Consider the following 21,131-nt stretch of genomic DNA (forward strand, 5'->3'; position numbering starts at 1 on the left):
TGCTCATAAACAACTAGCTCCAGGAGTTTCTCAATTGTCGGTAATGTATTAATAGGTCTAAATTCCTCATCCTTATTTGTATTACTGATCTTTTGGATAGCAATAATTGTACTAGTTTTAAGCTGATTTGGCACCTTACCAGCATCTAGTGACGTATTAATTAAGTTTAGTATGATGTGACCAATTGTCTCATAAATTTCCTTTAACGTTCTACCATTTAAAATTTCATAGTTAGAATATTTATTATCCAACACATTCATAAATGAACCTAACTCTTTCAAAGTTAATTGTGCAAAATTGTCAAATGGCAAATAAAGATTACAATTTACATTTATCCAATCATTAAAAAAATCTGTATGACTCACAATACTAGAAATACTCTCAACAAACTATTCATTAAAACCCATAGATATGTCCATACTATCTCTTTTAACGGCTATTTCACCAGTGATGTTACATCGAAATTGAACACATTTAGGTGTATCTTTTGTATTTGTATTGACCAATTTTTTTAGTGTCTTCCACATTTTTTTAGGATTTGATCTATAATTATCTATTTGATTATAATAGTATGCAGATTTTTTGGAAGTACTAACTACATCATTTCTATGTTTTTTGAAATTATTCCACATAACTTGTTTTTGTGTTTCATGACCACATGATTTGAAATTCTTATATGCATCATCACGAATTTTAATTTTTTTATAAACCTCATTATCAAACCATGGTAATTTAGGATTATGTTTACAAGTCTGAATAGGTGCATTATTATCAATTTCAACTTTACAATTTTCATGTATTTGTTGGTAGATAACATCCACATCAGTAGAATCCAAATTCCAGTTATATGAAATTAAGTTAGTTTTTATTTTCAAATAATTTTTTTCATTTAAATTTCTATATTGTTTAATAATCATATTAGATGTGGATTTCGTATTATTAAGATTTACTGATATTACTGAGTGATCACTAATTTTAGGAGAATCATGAACGTTGGATGTGATTTGATCCTCATTTGTAAGTACATAATCAACTAACGTTTTACTTGTATTTGTTATGCGTGTTGGTTTGTCTATTACCTGTCTTATACCATAGTTTGATAATAGGTTTTTAACCTTCCTAACATAAAAAGTATCAGCAAAAAAATTCAAATCAAAGTCACCGATTAATACAAAATTGTAATTCCTAGCAATTATAGATACAATCACACATATTTTCAAAATCATCCAAGAACTTAGCATCAGAACTTGAAAGCGAATGATAGAGACAACCCACCAACCAAATAGATGATAAAAAGTTAATTTTAACAACCTTGCAAAAATAATTTTTGTTCAGAACAAAAGTTTTCACAACAGAATACTCACAACTACTTTGAATATATATTAAGACTCCGCCAGTATGGCGACTAGTTGAATCACATCGAATGCATTTGTATTTTTCAATGTAAATTTCCTTCTCTTCAACATCAGAAGTTGTTCTAGTTTCGCTAAGTAGCAACACTTTAGGATTATAGCAAAGTAAACTTTGACATATTTGATCATAATTACCAATTATACTTTGAGCATTTACATATATAATATCCGTATTAACAGGTATACTCTGATAAATACTATTTACATTATTACAATAAGAAAGCTGTTGGTTTACTGTATTGGAAGTTGTTAGTTTTTTGCTGCCATTATTTTGGGTACCCCCTTAATATACCTAATGGTTAAGTTAGTCTCACCATTCGCAACCCTACTAGTTAACTCAGTTCTTACTTTCAAAAGATAATCACGTTGAAGTTTAGTTAAGTCAGATTTTATCTGTAAATTACCTAACACAGTCTTATCAACTTTATTTTTATTTTCAAAATATTAAGCACTTCTGTTTCAGAGTTTAATACTACTTTGATTAACCTAGGCTTAGCATTGACTACATTAGTTTTTTTGCCAAGACGAAAAACATGTTTTAAATTCACACTACTGCAAATGGTAGTTAGAGCAGCTACAACTCTGCTATGATCATCAGCTTCTTTCTCATGGACTGTATGCTTGGTAGATTCATCCAAATTGTAAATAATCAGATTACTTGATTTCTTTTTTCTTTCTTTCAATTCTTCCAGAAATGCATCAACGTTACTTTCCAATGGGCAGATGGAGTTAGTAGCATCTATTTTGACATTCTTACTGTTAGAACTAATGCTCGAAGACTCATTTGCGGCAGTAGTTAAATTATTAATTGTATCCTCAATTCTTATGATACGTTGTTCAATAGAAATGAATTTTCCCTGAGTGTTGGAGTTATGATCTTGAACAGCCTCTTCTACTACATTGATACGTTTTATAAGATCTGGAATCCCAATTACATTTTCTCGACATGGGGGGCAATAAAAAGGCATAACTCTAGATACCATCACTATAACACGAATTTTAGAAGAGGAGACGTTGGAACACTTCTTGCAATAAATTCTTTTACATAGGTCACAAGGAAAACCAAACAATTCCGTTTTGCTTTCTTTAAACACACAATCATAATTACATTTAGCACATTTTCCTGTTGATCCCATGGTACTGGATTATTTAATAAAATTTATTCCAGTTCAAAATTGATACGCCACTGCCTTTTGAGTTCAGAACTCATTAACATAAACAAAACGAGTCAGAAATGACCTGGTTCACACCATAAAAATGAAATTAGTTTTTATATTGGTAAAAAGAATTACGTTAATTACCAGTTTAATGCAATGTAGACCATTAAAATAAAACTGTTTTACGAAGTTTTTCTGGTCAGATGAAAGGTTATCACTTGTACTTTACTTTGATACCAAACTTAACTTTGATTATTGAGTTACCAAAATTATTTATTGTACAAAATAAAAAAATTTTGTAGAAATAAACTCCACAACATTTTTAGAGATTAGTATAGATACCTATACTCCCACTATTTCTAATAATTCTTTTTTAATGAAAGATTAAGTTGATTTGAGCAGTCAATAGTGTGAGATAGGAATTTTTGTGATGTATGTTTCCTATTCCGAATGTGTCAAAATGAATCTCTGTAGAGCGAATTCAGATACCTACACTGCAATAAATTGGGGTTGTAAAGTAAAGGGGTTAAAATAAAATTAAAATAACAGTTCAGAATCATTTATTAGGTCATTTCAAATAACACCTTCCCAAGCTTCACATTTTGATATATTTTTTAGTGACATTAACTGAATATCTTCTCTTTCTTTTCCAATCCGACCATTTCTCAGATACACTGCATCACCTTCATGTCATTCTTTTCTCTACAAAAACTAGCACAAAGGTAAAAGTCATTTAGTTGAAGTACTGCAAGCTGATCTTTTATTTTCCTGTCTTATGTAATAAGAAGTATTTGCTATTGTTTCAATAACTTCTAACGAGTCAATTTTATCACCAATAGATTGGACATTCTGATGTATTAGTGCAATTTTAGTATGAAAAACACTTTCAACTGCACTTGTATTTTCCATTAAAAATTTCCACCTTATTAATTATAGAAGTCTTTATAACGGTTCATATCAAATCTTTTTACCATACACCAGCCAGTCAAAAATCAGGTTGATAGATCTCATTCTTACAGTTAAAAGGAGTAGATACCACAAAATGTTTCAACATTTGAAACATTGCCTGACTTGGTCGTTCTTTTACTGTGATTACTGTCTCTTCCATACCCCATTTCTCCTGCAAAAATGTATAACCTTTTAGAAGAAGTAAACCTTTTGAAAAAGGTTTACTTCCATACTCCCTGTAGAGACACCGGATCCCAAGACTTACTTTATTTAGAATTTCATAATCGAACTTATACTGTAAATCAGTGGTTCCCAACCTTTTATGTCTGGCGACCCACCTTCTAATGTTTTTTCATATTCGCGACCCATCCCTCACCTATTATGATATATAATGTACGCTACTCAGCTATCGTAAGAGCCACGCCGTGACCCGCCTAAAATCTGCCTGCGACCCACTAGTGGGTCGCGACCCACCGGTTGGGAAACTCTGCTGTAAATAAACCCTTACAGAGAATGTGTAGAAATGCAAACAAAATTAATAGTAAAGATTTTTTTCATTTATCACTAAATACTATTAAGAATGAGACTGAAAATACCTTTTTATGTAATCAGATTGTGCTTTAATAGTTTAGTTAAATTTAAGTTGATTTGTAAAAATGGCAAGTCCATAAATAAACATTACATAACTTTCATCTTCTGTGGATGTTCTCCTGACTCTAAATATAACCATAGCTTACTCTCCTCTCCCAGTTTGTATTACCTTTTAATAATGTAATTTATAATATATTTTTAGGTAAAACCTCAATAACAATGAGTGGATAAAATTTGTTGTTATTAATAATATGATAATAATGTGTGTATAATTTATGTAATAATGTTAATACTATGAAAATGTAAAATAAATATGCCTTAAGTACAAATACAAGTGTTTTAATTTATTACCAAAATATTTTTACAAAAAATTTTAACTAGTACCTAAATGAGGTATTTTTGTTAGATTCAAACTCCAAAAGAAAAGTTACAATCAAAGAAATAAAATAATTGAGATTTTTTAATTTCCTAGCATGTATTTCACCTTTCATTATAAGACATTTTTCTATGCTTGAAGTCACTCAAAATAATAAGGTGAATACTTTTGGATTTTCCATAATTTCTTTATATACCCTATTCCATGAACATACGCCTGTTTAGGATTACTTCGACAACGAATATTTTACTGTACAAAATAAGAAGAACGAAAGTAAATTGCAAATTACATTGTTGTTTATTGGAATAATTATTAGCACCATTTACTTTCGTATTTCTTATGATGCACAGTAAAATATTTGTTGTCGAAGTAATCCAAAACAGACGTATGTTCGTGGAATGGCCCATAGAAAAACAACTAATGTCATCTTGTTCTTACAGTAGTACATCTATGTACTTATAATACAATGCTTTTGCTTATACCTAGGTATCAATAAAATATATAAAGCTATAAGGTAATCAAAAGTCCATTTATACTATTAAATACTACAATTTTTATCTTAAATATCAAAAACTTTGAATGAATGAATGATTCCTTAATTGTCTTAACTTTCAAAACAAGACAAATATCTACCTGCCAGATATAATCATACACATTACCCATTAACGGTAGGTACACACACATTTAAAAAATGGCCCGAAAAAGCCTAGAAATAAACACATAAGCACAGCATAATTAAAATACATAAGTTGTTTCTACCATTTTAAATATCAAAAACTTTGAATGAATCATTAATTCGTACACACACATTTAAAAAATGGCCCGAAAAAGCCTATAAATAAGCACAACATAATTCAAATACATAATATTTTTCTACCATTCTCAATTCTCATTCTAACTAAATTGTTTATCCAAATTAATATCCAAATATCTTTGTTTACACAAAATTACGAACATGAACGATGATCAGCTGTTCAAGTGTCAAATCGAAAATCTCTGACCCGTGATTGGTCCAAATTCTCCCATAACACAAGTCCTGGAGAAACTGAAATCTCGCAAACAGAACAGCTGTTCGGTCGGTGCCATTTCTGCATAAATTTTAATTAACTTTTGTTGGACTTAGTTCTGAGAAGGTGCTACCTGTTGTTTTATATTTTATATTATTGTATTATTGTTTTGTATTTCATATTAACTGCTGTACCTTTTGAAAATCGGTATTTGATTTTAAATTTACCTTCTAATTCCTCTAAACTAAAGATTTTTTTATAATTTTGTATATTTTGATGTGACTCACAAGAGGAATATCGTTCCGCTTCTGCTGATTTCTATCCTCATTTAATTCGTCTATTAATTATCTTAAATCATTAATAAAATAATATCTCTCCATTATCAATAATAACATAATAATGTTATTATATATTTATTATACAAGCAAGCAAAAGCAAATAATGCATTTAGCAAGTTTGTAAGGTTATGAATACAAAATGTCAAGTTAGTCTCGGTTTAAACCTACTATTACCTCGGATTAAATTTTAGTCCGAGACTAGAGAGGGTTTAGCTTAGTCCATCGTTAGTCGCTGTTTATTAATAGGGAAAATGAATGGTATTGACTTAGTCCTCGGACTAAAGTTAGTCGGGCGTTAGTCCGTGTTTATTAATAAGGCTGATTATGTTTAGCAATATTTGCTTTAAAAGCTTGGTTAAGAGAACTTTTGATTTTTGTTTTGCCAAACTGAATCAAATTGGGTATACATCTTACATGTAGGTAACGGAGAAATTTCATGTCTCCTTTTTAAAAATCTAACACCATTTAAATCGTGAACCTGGTCCACCCATTTTTCTTTAGAAACCAGAAGACATGCCCAACAATACAGTATATTTTTCTTGCAACGATAATATAACCAAGGATTTTCACTGTACCAACTAAATTTAAAATATCGAACTACTTTTGTTGATTCCTTTTTTAAATTGTTTAAAATAGGTCTTTCATTTTTAATAATCTCATTTTTTTCTTCAAAATTATACAAGGAGAATTACTTTTCAAGTAGTTGATCGATTAAGAAGCGACACTCATCTATGGTTAAATGCACGCACACTTTTTATAGGTACTGTCACCAATTTTAAATTTGGTAACAGCCCTACTGATACACAGCGCGCTTATGCCGTCGCTTCTTCAAAATTTTCAGTCACTACCCGGTCCCGAGCGCCAGCGTGCGTATATAACCATTGTCACCAGAAATGAGTCTGGTAACAGAGTATAATAAAGTGCTACGGAGTCACATAAACTCGCCAATATTTTCGTATCTACGAGTAGTTGGCTATTTAGTGAGATATTTACTGAGTTAGGTACTATTACCACATAATATAATATATTTCTATTGGTAAAAATATTGGTAAATAGAATTATTCATCGTCATAAAATATTTATTTGCAAGATTTTTAACTGTTACCAATGGTAACAGTGGTTACATGGACGCTTCGCCAGTGGCAGATATTACGTTATATTCGGATCATTCACGGCAATAAACCGAATTTCACATTATGCTATTTACAAAAATATGAACCAGATAAAAAAATTGGACTTTTTAGAAAACCTAATAGAATATATTCACGTCAGTCGCTTCGGGAAATGATGAGTGAGCTGGGAAATTGGAAAAGCGGGAGATTTTTATGATACTATTCAAAACAATCCTATGTGAAAGAAATCTATTACTTAACGCATATTATTCATGAGAGAATCCTGAGATGCTATATATCGACTACCCTAGTATATCGCTGTGGAAGATGTATGTTAAAAACCACAATCCTGAAAAAAGTGAAATTATTTGAATTGTGAAACTAATGCTGCATCCTAAAGCTATCGTAGGTCTAGCACACCTACAATTAATAATTTATACAGAGAAAAAACAGCATACTTCGGCCACATACTTAGGGGACCTATCTATCTATCTATCTAATTCGGTGGAAAAATTATTTCGCGCAGCAGCCAATAAAAAAAGATTTCGGTAAATTCTAAACATGATGTCGATGTCGGCCAATGTCTGAAGACGGCAGGGCCGGATTTAAGGGGGGCAGGCTAGGCGGCTGCCCGTGGCGCCACATTCCAAGGGCCACCACAAAAAGCTCTAAACGTAAAAAAATCAGCACATTATTCGCATATAATAATTTTTGTCAATCAATCAACTGTGATATTTCGTTACATGGAAGGTTTCACTCCTGTTCAAAGCTTCTCATATTTTTGTCAAATCACGGTCAGAAAGCAGAATATATATTTAATTATCTAATGACATTCTTGCAAAAACATGATATCGATTTGAAAAACTGCAGGGGAGAGTCCTACGACAACGCGTCACTTATGAGTGGAAAATACAATGGTGTTCAGGTTAAAATTAGAAAACATAATATCCAGGCGTTGTGGATTCCGTGGTCCGCCACTCTCTAAATTTGGTTGCAAAAGCTGCAGCTTAGTGTTCTCCTGCTGACATAGCATTCCTTGATATCTTAGAAGAACTATATGAACTATATTATGTCACTTCCTCTACATATAAACACAGCTTGTTAATCGAATGTTTAAAAGCTGCGTCTTTAAGCGAGAGCAACGCCGACCGGCGAAGAAATATAATATTTCTAAAAGTAAATACTACTAGATGGTCATCCAGAAGTGATGCAGCAAAAACACTAGTTACAGGATATAATAAGATTAAAGGAGCATTATCCAAAATTTCAGAATAAGATGAGCATCAATTTAAAACTCGTAGCGATGCAAATGGTTTGTATAATCGAATGTATTTACTGGAAACAGAAATATTTTCAATAGTTTGAAATCTTAGAGAGGACAAACAGCACAAGTCGTATTCTCCAAGATCCATATATTGACCTTAATTCAGGAGTGGCGGCACTTAGATCACTTTTCATCAATTTATATTCTTTTAATGAATATTCGTCTGACTCCACTGAATTATGGAACATCTCCAGAGACTGAAATGACATCAGAGAAATTTAGGACTCAAAATTTTACTATTATAGATCAGTTCCTTTCCTCTTTAAGAAAAAGGCTTTCTGCATATGGATCCCTTCATTCCAATTTTAGGTTTTTACATCATTTGGAAAATTTAACTCCCAATGAAGTTGAAACTCACTCACTGAAGCTAACCGACATTTATAGCAATGATTGAGATTACATTCTAGTGTCCAACTGGTACAATTTGTAGAATTTTTCAATTAATTCATTTAAAGAGGAAATCGGCTCATCAAATATAAGTAACGAACTTCACATGTACCGACTGCTAAAAGAAAAAAATGTGAATGATGCGTTTCCAAACGTTGAGGTGACACTTCGATTATATTTAGTTCTGATGCTAACTAATTGCATTGGAAAGGGATCATTCTCAAAACTTAAGTTAATTAAAAATCGACTTTGGTCTATGATGGACCAGGAGCGTTTGAATCATCTCTCGTTCATGAGCATTGAACACGATGTCTTAAAGCAGCTAGGCATGTCCGATATAATCAAGGAATTTTCAATTAAAAAATTTCGAAAAGTACCCGGCCTTTAACCATACATGTTAAATCTGTTTATTTTTAATATTTTACTGCCACAAGATGCAGTTCTTGTATTTGTTATTTAAAAATATATTTATAAAAGTAGATCAACTTTTTTTTTAATTTCTAAAAGGTAAAACCCTGTAGTTGGCTGTATACCATAGTTATAACAACAATTTTTTAATGGTAGGAGGTAGGGCCCCACACTAATAATTCTGCCCAGGGGCCCCCACTGCCTTAAATCCGGCTCTGGAAGACGGGCACGGTAGCTAAAGAAAAAGAAAACTGCGCACCTGTAATTATTGTTTTAAATTATATATATTGCACATCCTAAATCAGTTGCTTGAATATAGTCAAAAAATGTTCAAAGGGATGTACAGGTACAGTTCGAAAAGATATTACAAATAATACAAGTTTTATTGGTTATTGTTTTCTGTATTTGTTTTATAAACAACTGTAATAGTTATTTATGAAACAGTTCGTGAAGTATGCTTTTTGCGAACGCACGCAATGTTTAGAGCACGAGCGACAGTGGAGCGAGTGCTATACATCGCATGACATCGCGTAAGTTCGCAAAAAGTACTTCACGCACTTCTAAAAATTCTAACTTCTTTCAAACCACGAAACTGACAATACTTTTGTTGTAATTTATTGCTCACATATCATCACCATGAGATCGCGAAAGTCAGGGATATTTGATTATATTGAACAAAAAAACAGTGCGAAAAAGTAAATCTCATTTAAAATACATTGTTACTTCACGCACACTTTAAATCCTTCACGCACTGCTATCTATAATGATAGTTTTCACAAACTAAAAACTTATACATAATGTGAGGTAGAAGATAGAGTAGATAAAGTGATATACATAGATAGAGAGTAAAAATCCAAAAAACTATATTTGGATGACTACTTTAATACCTATAGATAATTTATTGAATTTAAAATAATTTATTGAAAATAAATTAATAATTTATGAATTGTGAATGGTTTCGGAGCATGTTGTATAATAATAATTTTCCAAAATAAAACAAATATGTTTAGATAATTTGTAACAAAAGTAAAATAATTATAATGTATTTGCTTTTTAAACAATTTCAGTACAAACGGCTGATTTCCATATAGAAACAAAAAAATCAATAAGCTTACCTGTTGAGCAAAAGTTACAACCTTTTCGAGTAAAAGAGAAAAACGAAGATAATAATGGAAATACGCTGATTATGACGTTAATTCAGATCATTCACGGCAATATACCGAACTACACATTTTGCTATTTACAAAAATATGAACCAGATAAAAAAATTAGACTTTTTAGAAAACCTAATAGTATATATTCACTTCAGTCGCGTCGGGAAATGCTGAGTGAGCTGGGAAATTGGAAAAGCGGAGGTGTTACATGGGCGCATGTACGAAAATAATGATCATATCAGTGCCCGTGATGAGAGACGGTCCATCGCTAATTTACCGATAAAGTCGGAGTTAATCAAACGTGCTCTCGATTATTTTGCATATTTCCCCATTTTATACATAATTTGGAAAATTAATCAACTTGTTGGTAGATAGCAGTTTATTTATTTCTACATAAAATATTTGTCATATATTTGTATACAGTGAGGACGTTTGAGTTGGAATAAATTAATTTTCTCCAGAATGGACAATTTTTGAGAGAAATCCCAAAACGGGTCGGTTTTTATTTTTAAATTATAATTTTTTGGCAAACATATGTGGCGGTCAATGATGTAAATTGGACATTGACGTTAATGGCCGGGCATTGTCGTGAATGTCCATTTTCCTTGGTTATTAACGACAATGCCCGGTCATTAACGACAATAACCTTAAATATTGGCCAATGTTGTAAAAACTTAAAGTAAAATTTAATTTTTTCATTAATAACCGGTCAATAACGACAATGGCCAGAAGCAAATGGCCAATGTTGATAAATCGATGCCTCAGAAGCCAATCGGTGTAAGTCAATAAGTGTTTAAAATGAGATACTAAGATGTTTCTGAAAGTAGTTGCAGAAATATAAGTAGTTATTAAAAACAAATAAAACGTCTTTATTTATCATAATAAGGGTAACATATTCATAAATACAAACAAGGAAATAATAATATTTTTATATACAGTATGGTCAGGGCCGGACTGGCTCATGAAAAAGGCGCCAACCCAAATTCTAAAAAAGGCGCCAACCTAATATCTAAACAAAGGCGCCAAACCCCCTCCTAAGATTTTACATCAAACTTTTTATGCAAGGTAAATCAATATTACTCGTGAATTTTTTTAAGTTTAATTTTAATTTAACTCCATGAAGCAATTTACTATTTTTATTGGGAATAGTAAATTATATTAAGATGCCACAAAAATATAGCTTTAGTTTCCCAGTATCCCTTTTAGTCCGGAGACATTGGAGTGAGTCATCAGTGGTGGTGCAGCTGGAACAAACTATGAATGAATGAGATGATATGGAACATCATCAACTACATCAACATCAGTAGTGAAGGGAACAAAAGGCAAGTACTTAGCAAAGAGGAAAAGAAGAAGGAGGAAACTATAATCTTCGGAAGAAGAGAGTCTTCGGTTAGAAGATGTTCGGTCAGGGGTAGGGACCTCACCAAGACGGATGTTTCAGGGGAGGCAACCTTGCAAAGGAGCTCCTTACTTGGGGAAAAAAGATCTAGAGAGAAGGGGGAGAACTCCGACATAAGACCATGGTAAGAGCAATGGAGAAACGAGAGTTACAAATAATTTAGTGAGACTAATGTCTGACCATACAAACACGAAGGTCGAGATCAAGAATGATGTATGTATAAACCTTAAGAGTGTCACCGAAGACATGGAGAGCACTTTCAGACAAGTCACCCTCGGCAGCATTGAGAAACGAGATAGAAAGTGGAGAAAACCGGCGAGGAAGGAAGAACTAAGGAGACGGCAAGTGTGCCCACACCGATGGACTTAGTGAAAGAGAGATAGAAATGATTGCAACGGTCCCGAACTCAGGTGAAAGAGGCTTTGAAAAAATAAACGACATTATAATAAAGTCGAATGGGAAGAAAATATCTATATGCGGTCGCCAAACCGGGAAGAGGGAATAAATCTGCAGGCGACTTAGTAGTGGTCACAGAACAAGGAGTTTCCGGTGAGGGGAAAAGGTACCACTACCTGATAAGGGAAAAACCGGTAGTATGTGCAGGAGGTACATACAGCCCAGGAGAGGTGAAGTACCTTTAACTTAATACTATGACCACAGTTACAAGAAAGGGTCAGGAGGAAGAGAACAGGGGAAATCGTCAGACTATTTTCATGGTTCCTGTAGAGAAATGGGTGACAGGGATAAGAGACTACTGGCAATTCTTTTGAAATTGAGGGAAGACATGGAGACACTGGAGATCAGAGTAATTATATTATCATAGCCCTCCATTACTCTTAATAATTGGGGGCTATAGAAGTAGGAACATTAGGCAAATCCTGAAAGTAATCTTCATGGGTATGGACATCCACCTCTCACTGAGGAGTAAGAACGCAGGGACGCAGAAGTTGATTGTGAAGGGAGGTGGAAAATCCTACGCCGAGTTGCTAATCATGGGTAGCGCAGACACGAGGAAGGAGAGGATTAGCGTCAAAAGGGCTAAGAAGACTAGGGGCGGGGACCTCAACCTCGAAGTGGCAGAAAAAGAACAAGCCGAGCACCTGAAGAAGACTATTGTGGCCCGCACGGAGGGAAACACAATAGAAGATGTCCGGAGCTATCAGGACCAGGTGGAAATATTTGATATAGACGGAGATGTCACAAAGCAAGAAATCCTGAAGATGTTTTGAAGGTATACCGGCAGCAGGAAGCCTAACGACGTCAAACTCGTCTCTATGGGAAAATGGAAAAGGCAATACAACCGTTACAGTCGGAATCGCAGTCAAGAGGGCGCTGGAAAGAGAACATACCCATTGGCCGGAAGTCGTGCAAGATACGAGAGAGTCTGCATGTGCCTCAGCGGTGCCTCAGATGCCGGCAATTCGTGCATAGTAAAACCGACTGCAAGGGAAAAAACAAATCGGACTTCTGCTACCGATATAGGTCTGGATCCCGCGTATGAAAAAAAAGTTGATTAATAGCAAGCTGAAAATTTGTTAATAGCTTAAGAGTGTCTAGTCGGATAAACTTTGATATATGGGAACACTGGAACAGGGGCAGTTTTAATTCTGGAACAGGTTAAAAATTTGGAACGGTCAGAGCACGAAAACGGCACATTTATTTTGTCCGACAGAACAGACTTAAACTCTCCGAACAGAGATTCACTCTCATGCAAAAATCAGACTGCTATTTATCACCTGTCATAATTCCTGTCATTTGACATATTCTATATGTTCCACTCATTAAAACGCCCATTTGGTGATAAATAGCAGTCTGATTATTGCATGAGAATTTAATCTCTGTTCGGAGAGTTTAAGTTTGTTCTGCCGGACAAAATACATGTGCCGTTTTCGTGGTCTGACCATTCCAAATTTTTAACCTGTTCCACAATTAAAACTTCCCCTGTTCCAGTGTTCCCATATATCAAAGTTTGTCCGACTAGACACCCTTAAGCTATTAACAAATTTTCAGCTTGCTATTAATCAACTTTTTTTTCATACGCGGGATCCAGACCTAATAAGGCAAGGGGGCACTAGGCACGAGATTAAAGTAGTGAGGCGACTTTCTGCCTTACGTGTAAAGTCCGGTCACAGAGCCGACAGTTACAGTTCTCGGAGTATAAAAAACTGATCCTGGAAAAGCGGGGCCTCAAGAGAGACCCTGCCACAAGGGACGAAGAAAGGGTGGATGAAAGCACCTAGGACCAGGAATCAGACAAAAACCATCTAATACGAAGTTCCTTCAAATAAATGTGGGAAGGGCGAGGACCACTCACGAAGGCGGCTGAATCGAACAAATTGTCTTCGAGGGCGCCGCGTCTAAGCTTTTTATTATAATGGAAACAGCAGAAATTGATATCTACGAAAGGCGCCCGAATCGTAAAAATTGTCTTCGAGGGCGCCGCTCGTTGCATCCAAGCTATTTATTATAAAAAAACAGCGGATATTGATATCTACGAAAGGTGCCCGAATCGTAAAAATCGTCTTCGAGGGCGCCGTCCGTCGTAGCTAAGCTATTTGATTATCTGATGCCTGATACAAGTTGTCTTTTGTTGTACCGACTGGCTTCATTATGTAGGATTTTAATTACTGACGCATGTAAAAACATTTCTTAGTGGAATGGTAGCTGCATCATCTTTGTGTGAAGGTTCAAAAAAATTTTTCCAGTTTAATTTTTTTTATGGATAGATAGGTACTAACGAAGGCAAAAGGCGCATCGGCCCGAGGGCCGGTGGGCCGGCGGGCCAGTCCAGGCCTGAGTATGGTGCAAATGAAAGGAATAAATTCGTTATTTTGTAAACAGACTTTAAGGAAAAATCCCGAAACAGGTCGATTTTTATTTTTAAATTATGATATTTTGGCATATATGCCATACTAGTGACGTCATCCATCTGGGTGTGATGACGTAATCGATGATTTTTTTAAATGACAATAAGGGGCGTAAGCTACCTCATTTGAAAGGTTATTCAATTCTCTATTCAGTAACATAAACACTTACATAATTAAGATAAAGGCAGTTTTTGTTTTTATTTAATTAACTAAAAAGGGTGTCCAAAAAATTTTTTTTAATTAAATTATTTAACAAAAAAAAAAGAAGAATGTATGTGATTTATTTAATTCAAAATACATTTTACTGCTGTCATGAATCAGAAAAATGTTTCATTCTATAGTGCTTTGTTGTTTTTTTAGCACCCGGTGTTCTCAAAATATTTTTCGCTTCTTCAATTTCACTATTATTCGGCATTGTATTCGTCACAGTTTAAAAATGATTTATTGTCATCACGTTTTGACGTGACTATTAATTATATATAATTATTAAAACGTGTGCGCACCTCGTTGATGTCCATGATAACACTTATTAAATAAATTTACGAGTAAGTTCAGCACGAAAACAATACACAATCTACACAATATACACACATGAAGTAAACAATAGTACCTAAACTTATACATAACCTATCTTTTAGTTAAAATTTCAACATTTTCGTTGATGTCCATGATAACACTTATTAAATAAATTTACGAGTAAGTTCAGCACGAAAACAATACACAATCTACACAATATACACACATGAAGTAAACAATAGTACCTAAACTTATACATAACCTATCTTTTAGTTAAAATTTCAACATTGACCGATTAACAACGGGCATTGTCGACATTGGCCGGGCAATGATAGAAATGTTATCAGAATTTAAAATTATCATCAATGTCCAGTTTCTATGGACAATAACGTTAATATCCGGCCATTGTCGACAATGACCAATTCAACCGGTCATTGTCGATATTGGCCGGCCAATAACGTTATTGGCCGGATTTACATCATTGTCCGTAACATATATCACACTAAGTGACGTCGTCCATCTGGACGTAATGACGTAATCGTTGATTCTTTTAAATGAGAGTAGGGGTCGTGTGATAGCTCATTTGAAAGGTAATTTAATTCTATATTTAGTAATACAGTCGAACCCGCTTATTAGAATCCCTGTTATAGGAATATCCCGGTTTATGGAATATAAATTCGAGTTCCCGAAACGTTTCCATTTACTCCTTAATAAATTTATCCTTTTATTGGAATAGGTTCTAATTAGATAATACCGCTTATTAGCATATTTTGCAGGTCAACGACTATTTTTTTTTTACAATTTTACTAAAAATTTAAATTATGTTTGGTTATTATGGTCAGTCGTCAAGGATTATGGATTAGATATTATTAGGGTAATAAATATTTATTACTTTGTTACGAGTACCAATTCGATTTTTAGCCGACAAATGCATGGGTCATAAAGTAATTTTTATTTGTCTACACAAAGGCACTGTTGCCTGCTATAAAATTGTTAGAAGCAGTTTATTTAGAATTCACCCAGAGAGGCTTATGGCTTTGTTAAATTCAATTCATCCATTTCTTGCCGCCAATAAAAGTTCCATTCAACCAATGGATTAAGGATGACCGCACGGATTAACAACAAAAAGCTATAATTACCGATAATTTCTCAAGAAAAAATAATTAATTTTGTTATATGCATTTTAATAAGAAAATATTTACATATCTACATATTGCATACATTTTATATTAATTACCTACTGCTACTGTATTCATTCACATATATAATATAATGTAATTTGGTCTTTAACACATACATAGATAAGTAGTAGTTACACTACTGTATTATTGACGTAAAAAGACCTAAAACCATTTACATATACTGATTATGTAGGTGTACATATATGATATACATATTGGCATAGTATGTAAAACTACACATTGGCATAGTATGTAAATAATATTATTACGTATATTCGGTACACTTATTTCGACTAGCCACCAATGATCGGTTATTAGAATATCCCGGTTATAAGAATATTTTTGCCTGGTACAAAGGCTATTCCAATAAGCGGGTTCGACTGTATAATCAACATAAATATTTATACAGGGTGGCCAAAAATTATTTTTTGAATTAAATAAATTGATTCAAAACGAAGAATATATTGTAATTCATTTAATTCAAAATACATTTTACTGCTGTCAGACAACAGAAAAAATGTTTATTTGACAAATAAATAAATGTTTATTTGACAAATTAAGCTTAATGTATTTTGAATTAAATAAATTACAATATATTATTCTTTTTCCATCAATTTATTTAATTAAAAATTATTTTTCTGGACACCCTGTATAAACAATTATGGTTATGATTATATTGCTGAATGGAGAATTAAATAATCTTTCAAATGAGCCATCACACGACCCCTATACTCATTAAAAAAATCGTCTATTACGTCATCATGCCCAGATGGATGACGCCACTAGTAATATTTATATGCCAAAAAATCATAATTTAAAAATAAAAATCTACCTGCTTTGGGATTTCTCTCCAAAGTTGCCCATTCTCGAAAAAGTGAATTTATTTCAACTCAAACGTTCTCACTGTATGTAAACCAATTAAATATACAAAAAACTAAGTTTTCAATCCAATAGTTTCAGAAAATGTTAGTCTACATCCTACCAGACACCCGTGTTGAGCTGCCCCCCCCCCACTTGAAAAAATTAAAAAACAAATAGCCCTGATTTATGAGCTATTTATGAGCTCTCATATTCCGCAAACTAAAAATTTTGAGCTCGTTCCACTGAGCAGGAATTTAATACCCTAGTGGGGGGGGGGGGGCTGAGTCAGCCCCCCCCACTACTTAAAAATAGGAATATTGAATCGGTTTTTGCGGCAGAATTACGAGCTATTTATGAGCTCTTGAAATTATATAGTTTCGATTTTTGAGCTCATCCCCTTCACCCCCAAACAACCCTTTAATTGATTTAACTTAAGAGAAAGATGCTGAGAAAACTTAAAATATATCGTATTGCGGATATAATTCCTATAGCTTATATACTCTAAGAATAAACTATTAAATCAAGGGCATTTCGATTATTGAGCTACAACCCCTTCGCAAGAAAACCACCCTATCTTCCCGGCTTAAGAGAAAGTTGTACTTAAAATGCGTTAAACTAATTATTTGGCGACTACATATCATTTAATAATTTATAAGCTTCCAAATTACGCGCATTTAGATCAGTAAATTGCAATTTATTTTGTATAGTGCAGTCACTGAAGGTAAAAATCAACGATTACCTTCAATTTCGGTGAACCTTCATCGATTTTCACGAAAATTGGTCAGTGATTAGAGGATACGTCAAGAAACAAAGGTGACATGGTACCACCTTGTTCCTTTACCCTGAGGGTGGATACCGCCCCTTCTCCGGGGTGAAAATTATTTTATAAAAAATAACTGCACAAATCAATAAAAGAACAAATTAAAAGCAAAATTTATTATATAAAGTTAATAAAATAAGTCAATACTTTTTAAGTTATTAAAGATCAAAGATTTTAATTATTTGTGAAAAAAATGCATGTTTTAAAGAGGTTTTTTGTAAATCACTGAAAACCTGTAAGTTTTTACAAAAAAGTTAATAGTAGTTTAATTCGTATAGCTTATATTCTAAGAATAAACTCTAAAATCACACGCCTTTCGATTATTGAACTACAACCCCTTCGCAAGAAAACCATCCCATATTCCCGGCTTAAGAGAGGGTTGTACTTAAAATAATTTAAATTAGTTATTTGTCGACTATATATTGTTTAATAATTTATGAGCTCGCAAAATATACGCATCTCAATTATTGAATTGCCATTTTCTTTCTATAGTGCAGTCACTGAAGGTAAAAATCAACTATGACCTTCGATTTCGGTAAATCTCCATTCATTTTCACGAAAATTGGTGAGCGGATTTTGATACTATCAACTTTTTCTGGATCTTATTTTTGATGGGTATTTCTAAGTACTTTGACAAGTATTTAGTACCTAAGTGTTATAAAATGCATCTTTTTTCCGTTATTTAAGCTTGAACCCTTAGATTTGAACAGTCGCGGAAAAAAATATACATTTAATTACCAATAACTTACTTTAAATTAACATTAAAGGTTTTTCAAGTAAGCAATTTATTATATTTTTATTAGCTTGAATTTTAGTGATGAAAACTTTTTTGTAAAAACTTACAGTTTTTGAGTCATTTATGAAAAATCGCTCTAAAGCATGCATTTTCTTTCCAAAAATTAAAATATTTGATCTTTAATAACTCAAAAAGTATTGATTTATTTTAATCACATTATATAACAAATTTTGCTTACAATTTGTCCCTCTCTCGATTTGTGGGGTTATTTTTAATAAAGTAATTTTCACTCCCGAGAAGGGGTGACATATACCCCAGGCTAAAACCCCAAGTTGTTATTGTCAATTCGTGAAAATAAATGGAGATTTACCGAAATCGAAGGTAATAGTTGATTTTTACCTTCAGTGACTGCACTATAGAAAGAAAATGGCAATTCAATAATTGAGATGCGTATATTTTGCAAGCTAATACATTATTAAACGATATGTAGTCGCCAAATAATCAATTTAAATTATTTTAAGAACAACTCTCTCTTAAGCCGGGAAAATGGGGTCGTTTTCTTGCGAAGGGGTTGTAGCTATAGAATCGAAAGGTGCGTGATTTAAGAGTTTATTCTTAGAATATAAGCTATACGAATTAAACTACTATTAACTTTTTTGTAAAAACTTACAGTTTTTCAGTGATTTACAAAAAACCTCTTCAAAACATGCATTTTTTTCACAAACAATTAAAATCTTTGATCTTTAATAACTTAAAAAGTATTGACTTATTTTATTAACTTTATATAATAAATTTTGCTTTTAATTTGTTCTTTTATTGATTTGTGCAGTTATTTTTTATAAAATAATTTTCACCCCCGAGAAGGGGCGGTATCCACCCTCAGGGTAAAGGCGCAAGGTGGTACCATGTCACCTTTGTTTCTTGACGTATCCTCTAACCACTGACCAATTTTCGTGAAAATCGATGAAGGTTCACCGAACTTGAAGGTAATCGTTGATTTTTACCTTCAGTGACTGCACTATACAAAATAAATTGGAATTTACTGATCTAAATGCGCGTAATTTGGAAGCTTATAAATTATTAAATGATATGTAGTCGCCAAATAATTAGTTTAACGCATCTTAAGTACAACTTTCTCTTAAGCCGGGAAGATAGGGTGGTTTTCTTGCGAAGGGGTTGTAGCTCAATAATCGAAATGCCCTTGATTTAATAGTTTATTCTTAGAGTATATAAGCTATAGGAATTATATCCGCAATACGATATATTTTAAGTTTTCTCAGCATCTTTCTCTTAAGTTAAATCAATTAAAGGGTTGTTTGGGGGTGAAGGGGATGAGCTCAAAAATCGAAACTATATAATTTCAAGAGCTCATAAATAGCTCGTAATTCTGCCGCAAAAACCGATTCAATATTCCTATTTTTAAGTAGTGGGGGGGGCTGACTCAGCCCCCCCCACTAGGGTATTAAATTCCTGCTCAGTGGAACGAGCTCAAAATTTTTAGTTTGCGGAATATGAGAGCTCATAAATAGCTCATAAATCAGGGCTATTTATTTTTTAATTTTTGCAAGTGGGGGGGGGCCAGCTCAACACGGGTCTACCACCCTGAAAACAATGGGATCCTTCTCTGGTAACACCTCCGAGGCTTCTACAATTTGCAAGCCATAACGGATACTGAGACTAAGGAAGGTGAGGTAATTTTACAATTTATAATTCACGTCCCATCTGCTCAGCGTGGTAAAGTTCCAACGAGAATGGTTCCCTTCGTACTCCAATCAGAGTAAAAATGGTTATTCATTGAAATCAGAAATTGAAAATGGTTATTCATTTTTTATTTACATGTTTACTCTGATTGGAGTACGAAGGGAACCATTCTCATTGGAACTTTACCGCGCTGAGCAGATGGGACGTGAATTATAAATTGTAAATTCCCTCATCTTCCTTAGTCTCATCCGTTATGGCTTGAAAATTGTAGAAGCCTTGAAGGTGTTACCAGAGAAGGTTTCCATTGTTTTCAGTCTGGTAGGATGTAGAGTAACATTTTCTGATGTTGTTTTGTGTGCTATTGGATTGAAAACTTAGTTTTTTGCTAGCAGTTGCCGCTAGGGCATACCTGTCATTTGTTCGTTACAATCCGTGACTGCACGCCGGGGTTTGTCCTAGTTGGGTCAGAGAGAGCAGCATATGTGCCTCCTGATGAGAGAGTAATAAGTTTCGAAACCGGTAGAGGTGCTTGCGGCACTCTCTGATTGAACTAGAATAATGATGCGGCTGTAGTCTCGTGTTGCAACGAAATTGAAAATGGTTATTCATTTTTAAATTAAATATAGTTTTCAGTATAAATTATTATCTCCCCCTATACATATTTATTTTTGGAATTGTGTAGTGAGTCTATATTGATACTTTTAAGGGGATAGGCGCAAACTTTCACCTTTAATGCTATTTAAATGCATTCATTTTTTATTGCTGAAAAAACTAGTTAATATTTTTTAGGCCAGTAAATGACTATTTTAGAGTGTAATTTTCAGGGTCAACTCCGA

At 33.4% G+C, this 21,131-nt stretch overlaps 2 protein-coding genes across 2 annotated transcripts in view; both read right to left on the minus strand.

Annotated features, from left to right (window-relative positions):
- The window catches only part of LOC114340960 (serine-enriched protein), a 207,726-nt gene extending 197,167 nt beyond the window's left edge, over nucleotides 1–10,559 (minus strand). Inside the window, exon 1 of the mRNA XM_050645436.1 lies at nucleotides 10,176–10,559. The gene's annotated coding sequence lies outside the window, so the exon portion shown is untranslated. The remainder of the gene's footprint in view (nucleotides 1–10,175) is intronic.
- LOC126881264 (transcriptional regulator ATRX-like) lies at nucleotides 1,356–5,548 on the minus strand. The gene is made up of 2 exons (XM_050645443.1): nucleotides 3,783–5,548; nucleotides 1,356–3,689 (listed from the first exon to the last, which is right to left on the minus strand). Exon 2 carries the CDS (start codon nucleotides 2,546–2,548, stop codon nucleotides 1,817–1,819), a length of 732 nt encoding a protein of 243 aa, XP_050501400.1. The 5' UTR covers nucleotides 2,549–3,689; nucleotides 3,783–5,548; the 3' UTR covers nucleotides 1,356–1,816.
- Nucleotides 10,560–21,131: the final 10,572 nt, after the last annotated feature.

This window comes from Diabrotica virgifera, chromosome 3 (assembly GCF_917563875.1).
Source record: "Diabrotica virgifera virgifera chromosome 3, PGI_DIABVI_V3a".
NCBI lineage: Eukaryota > Metazoa > Arthropoda > Insecta > Coleoptera > Chrysomelidae > Diabrotica > Diabrotica virgifera.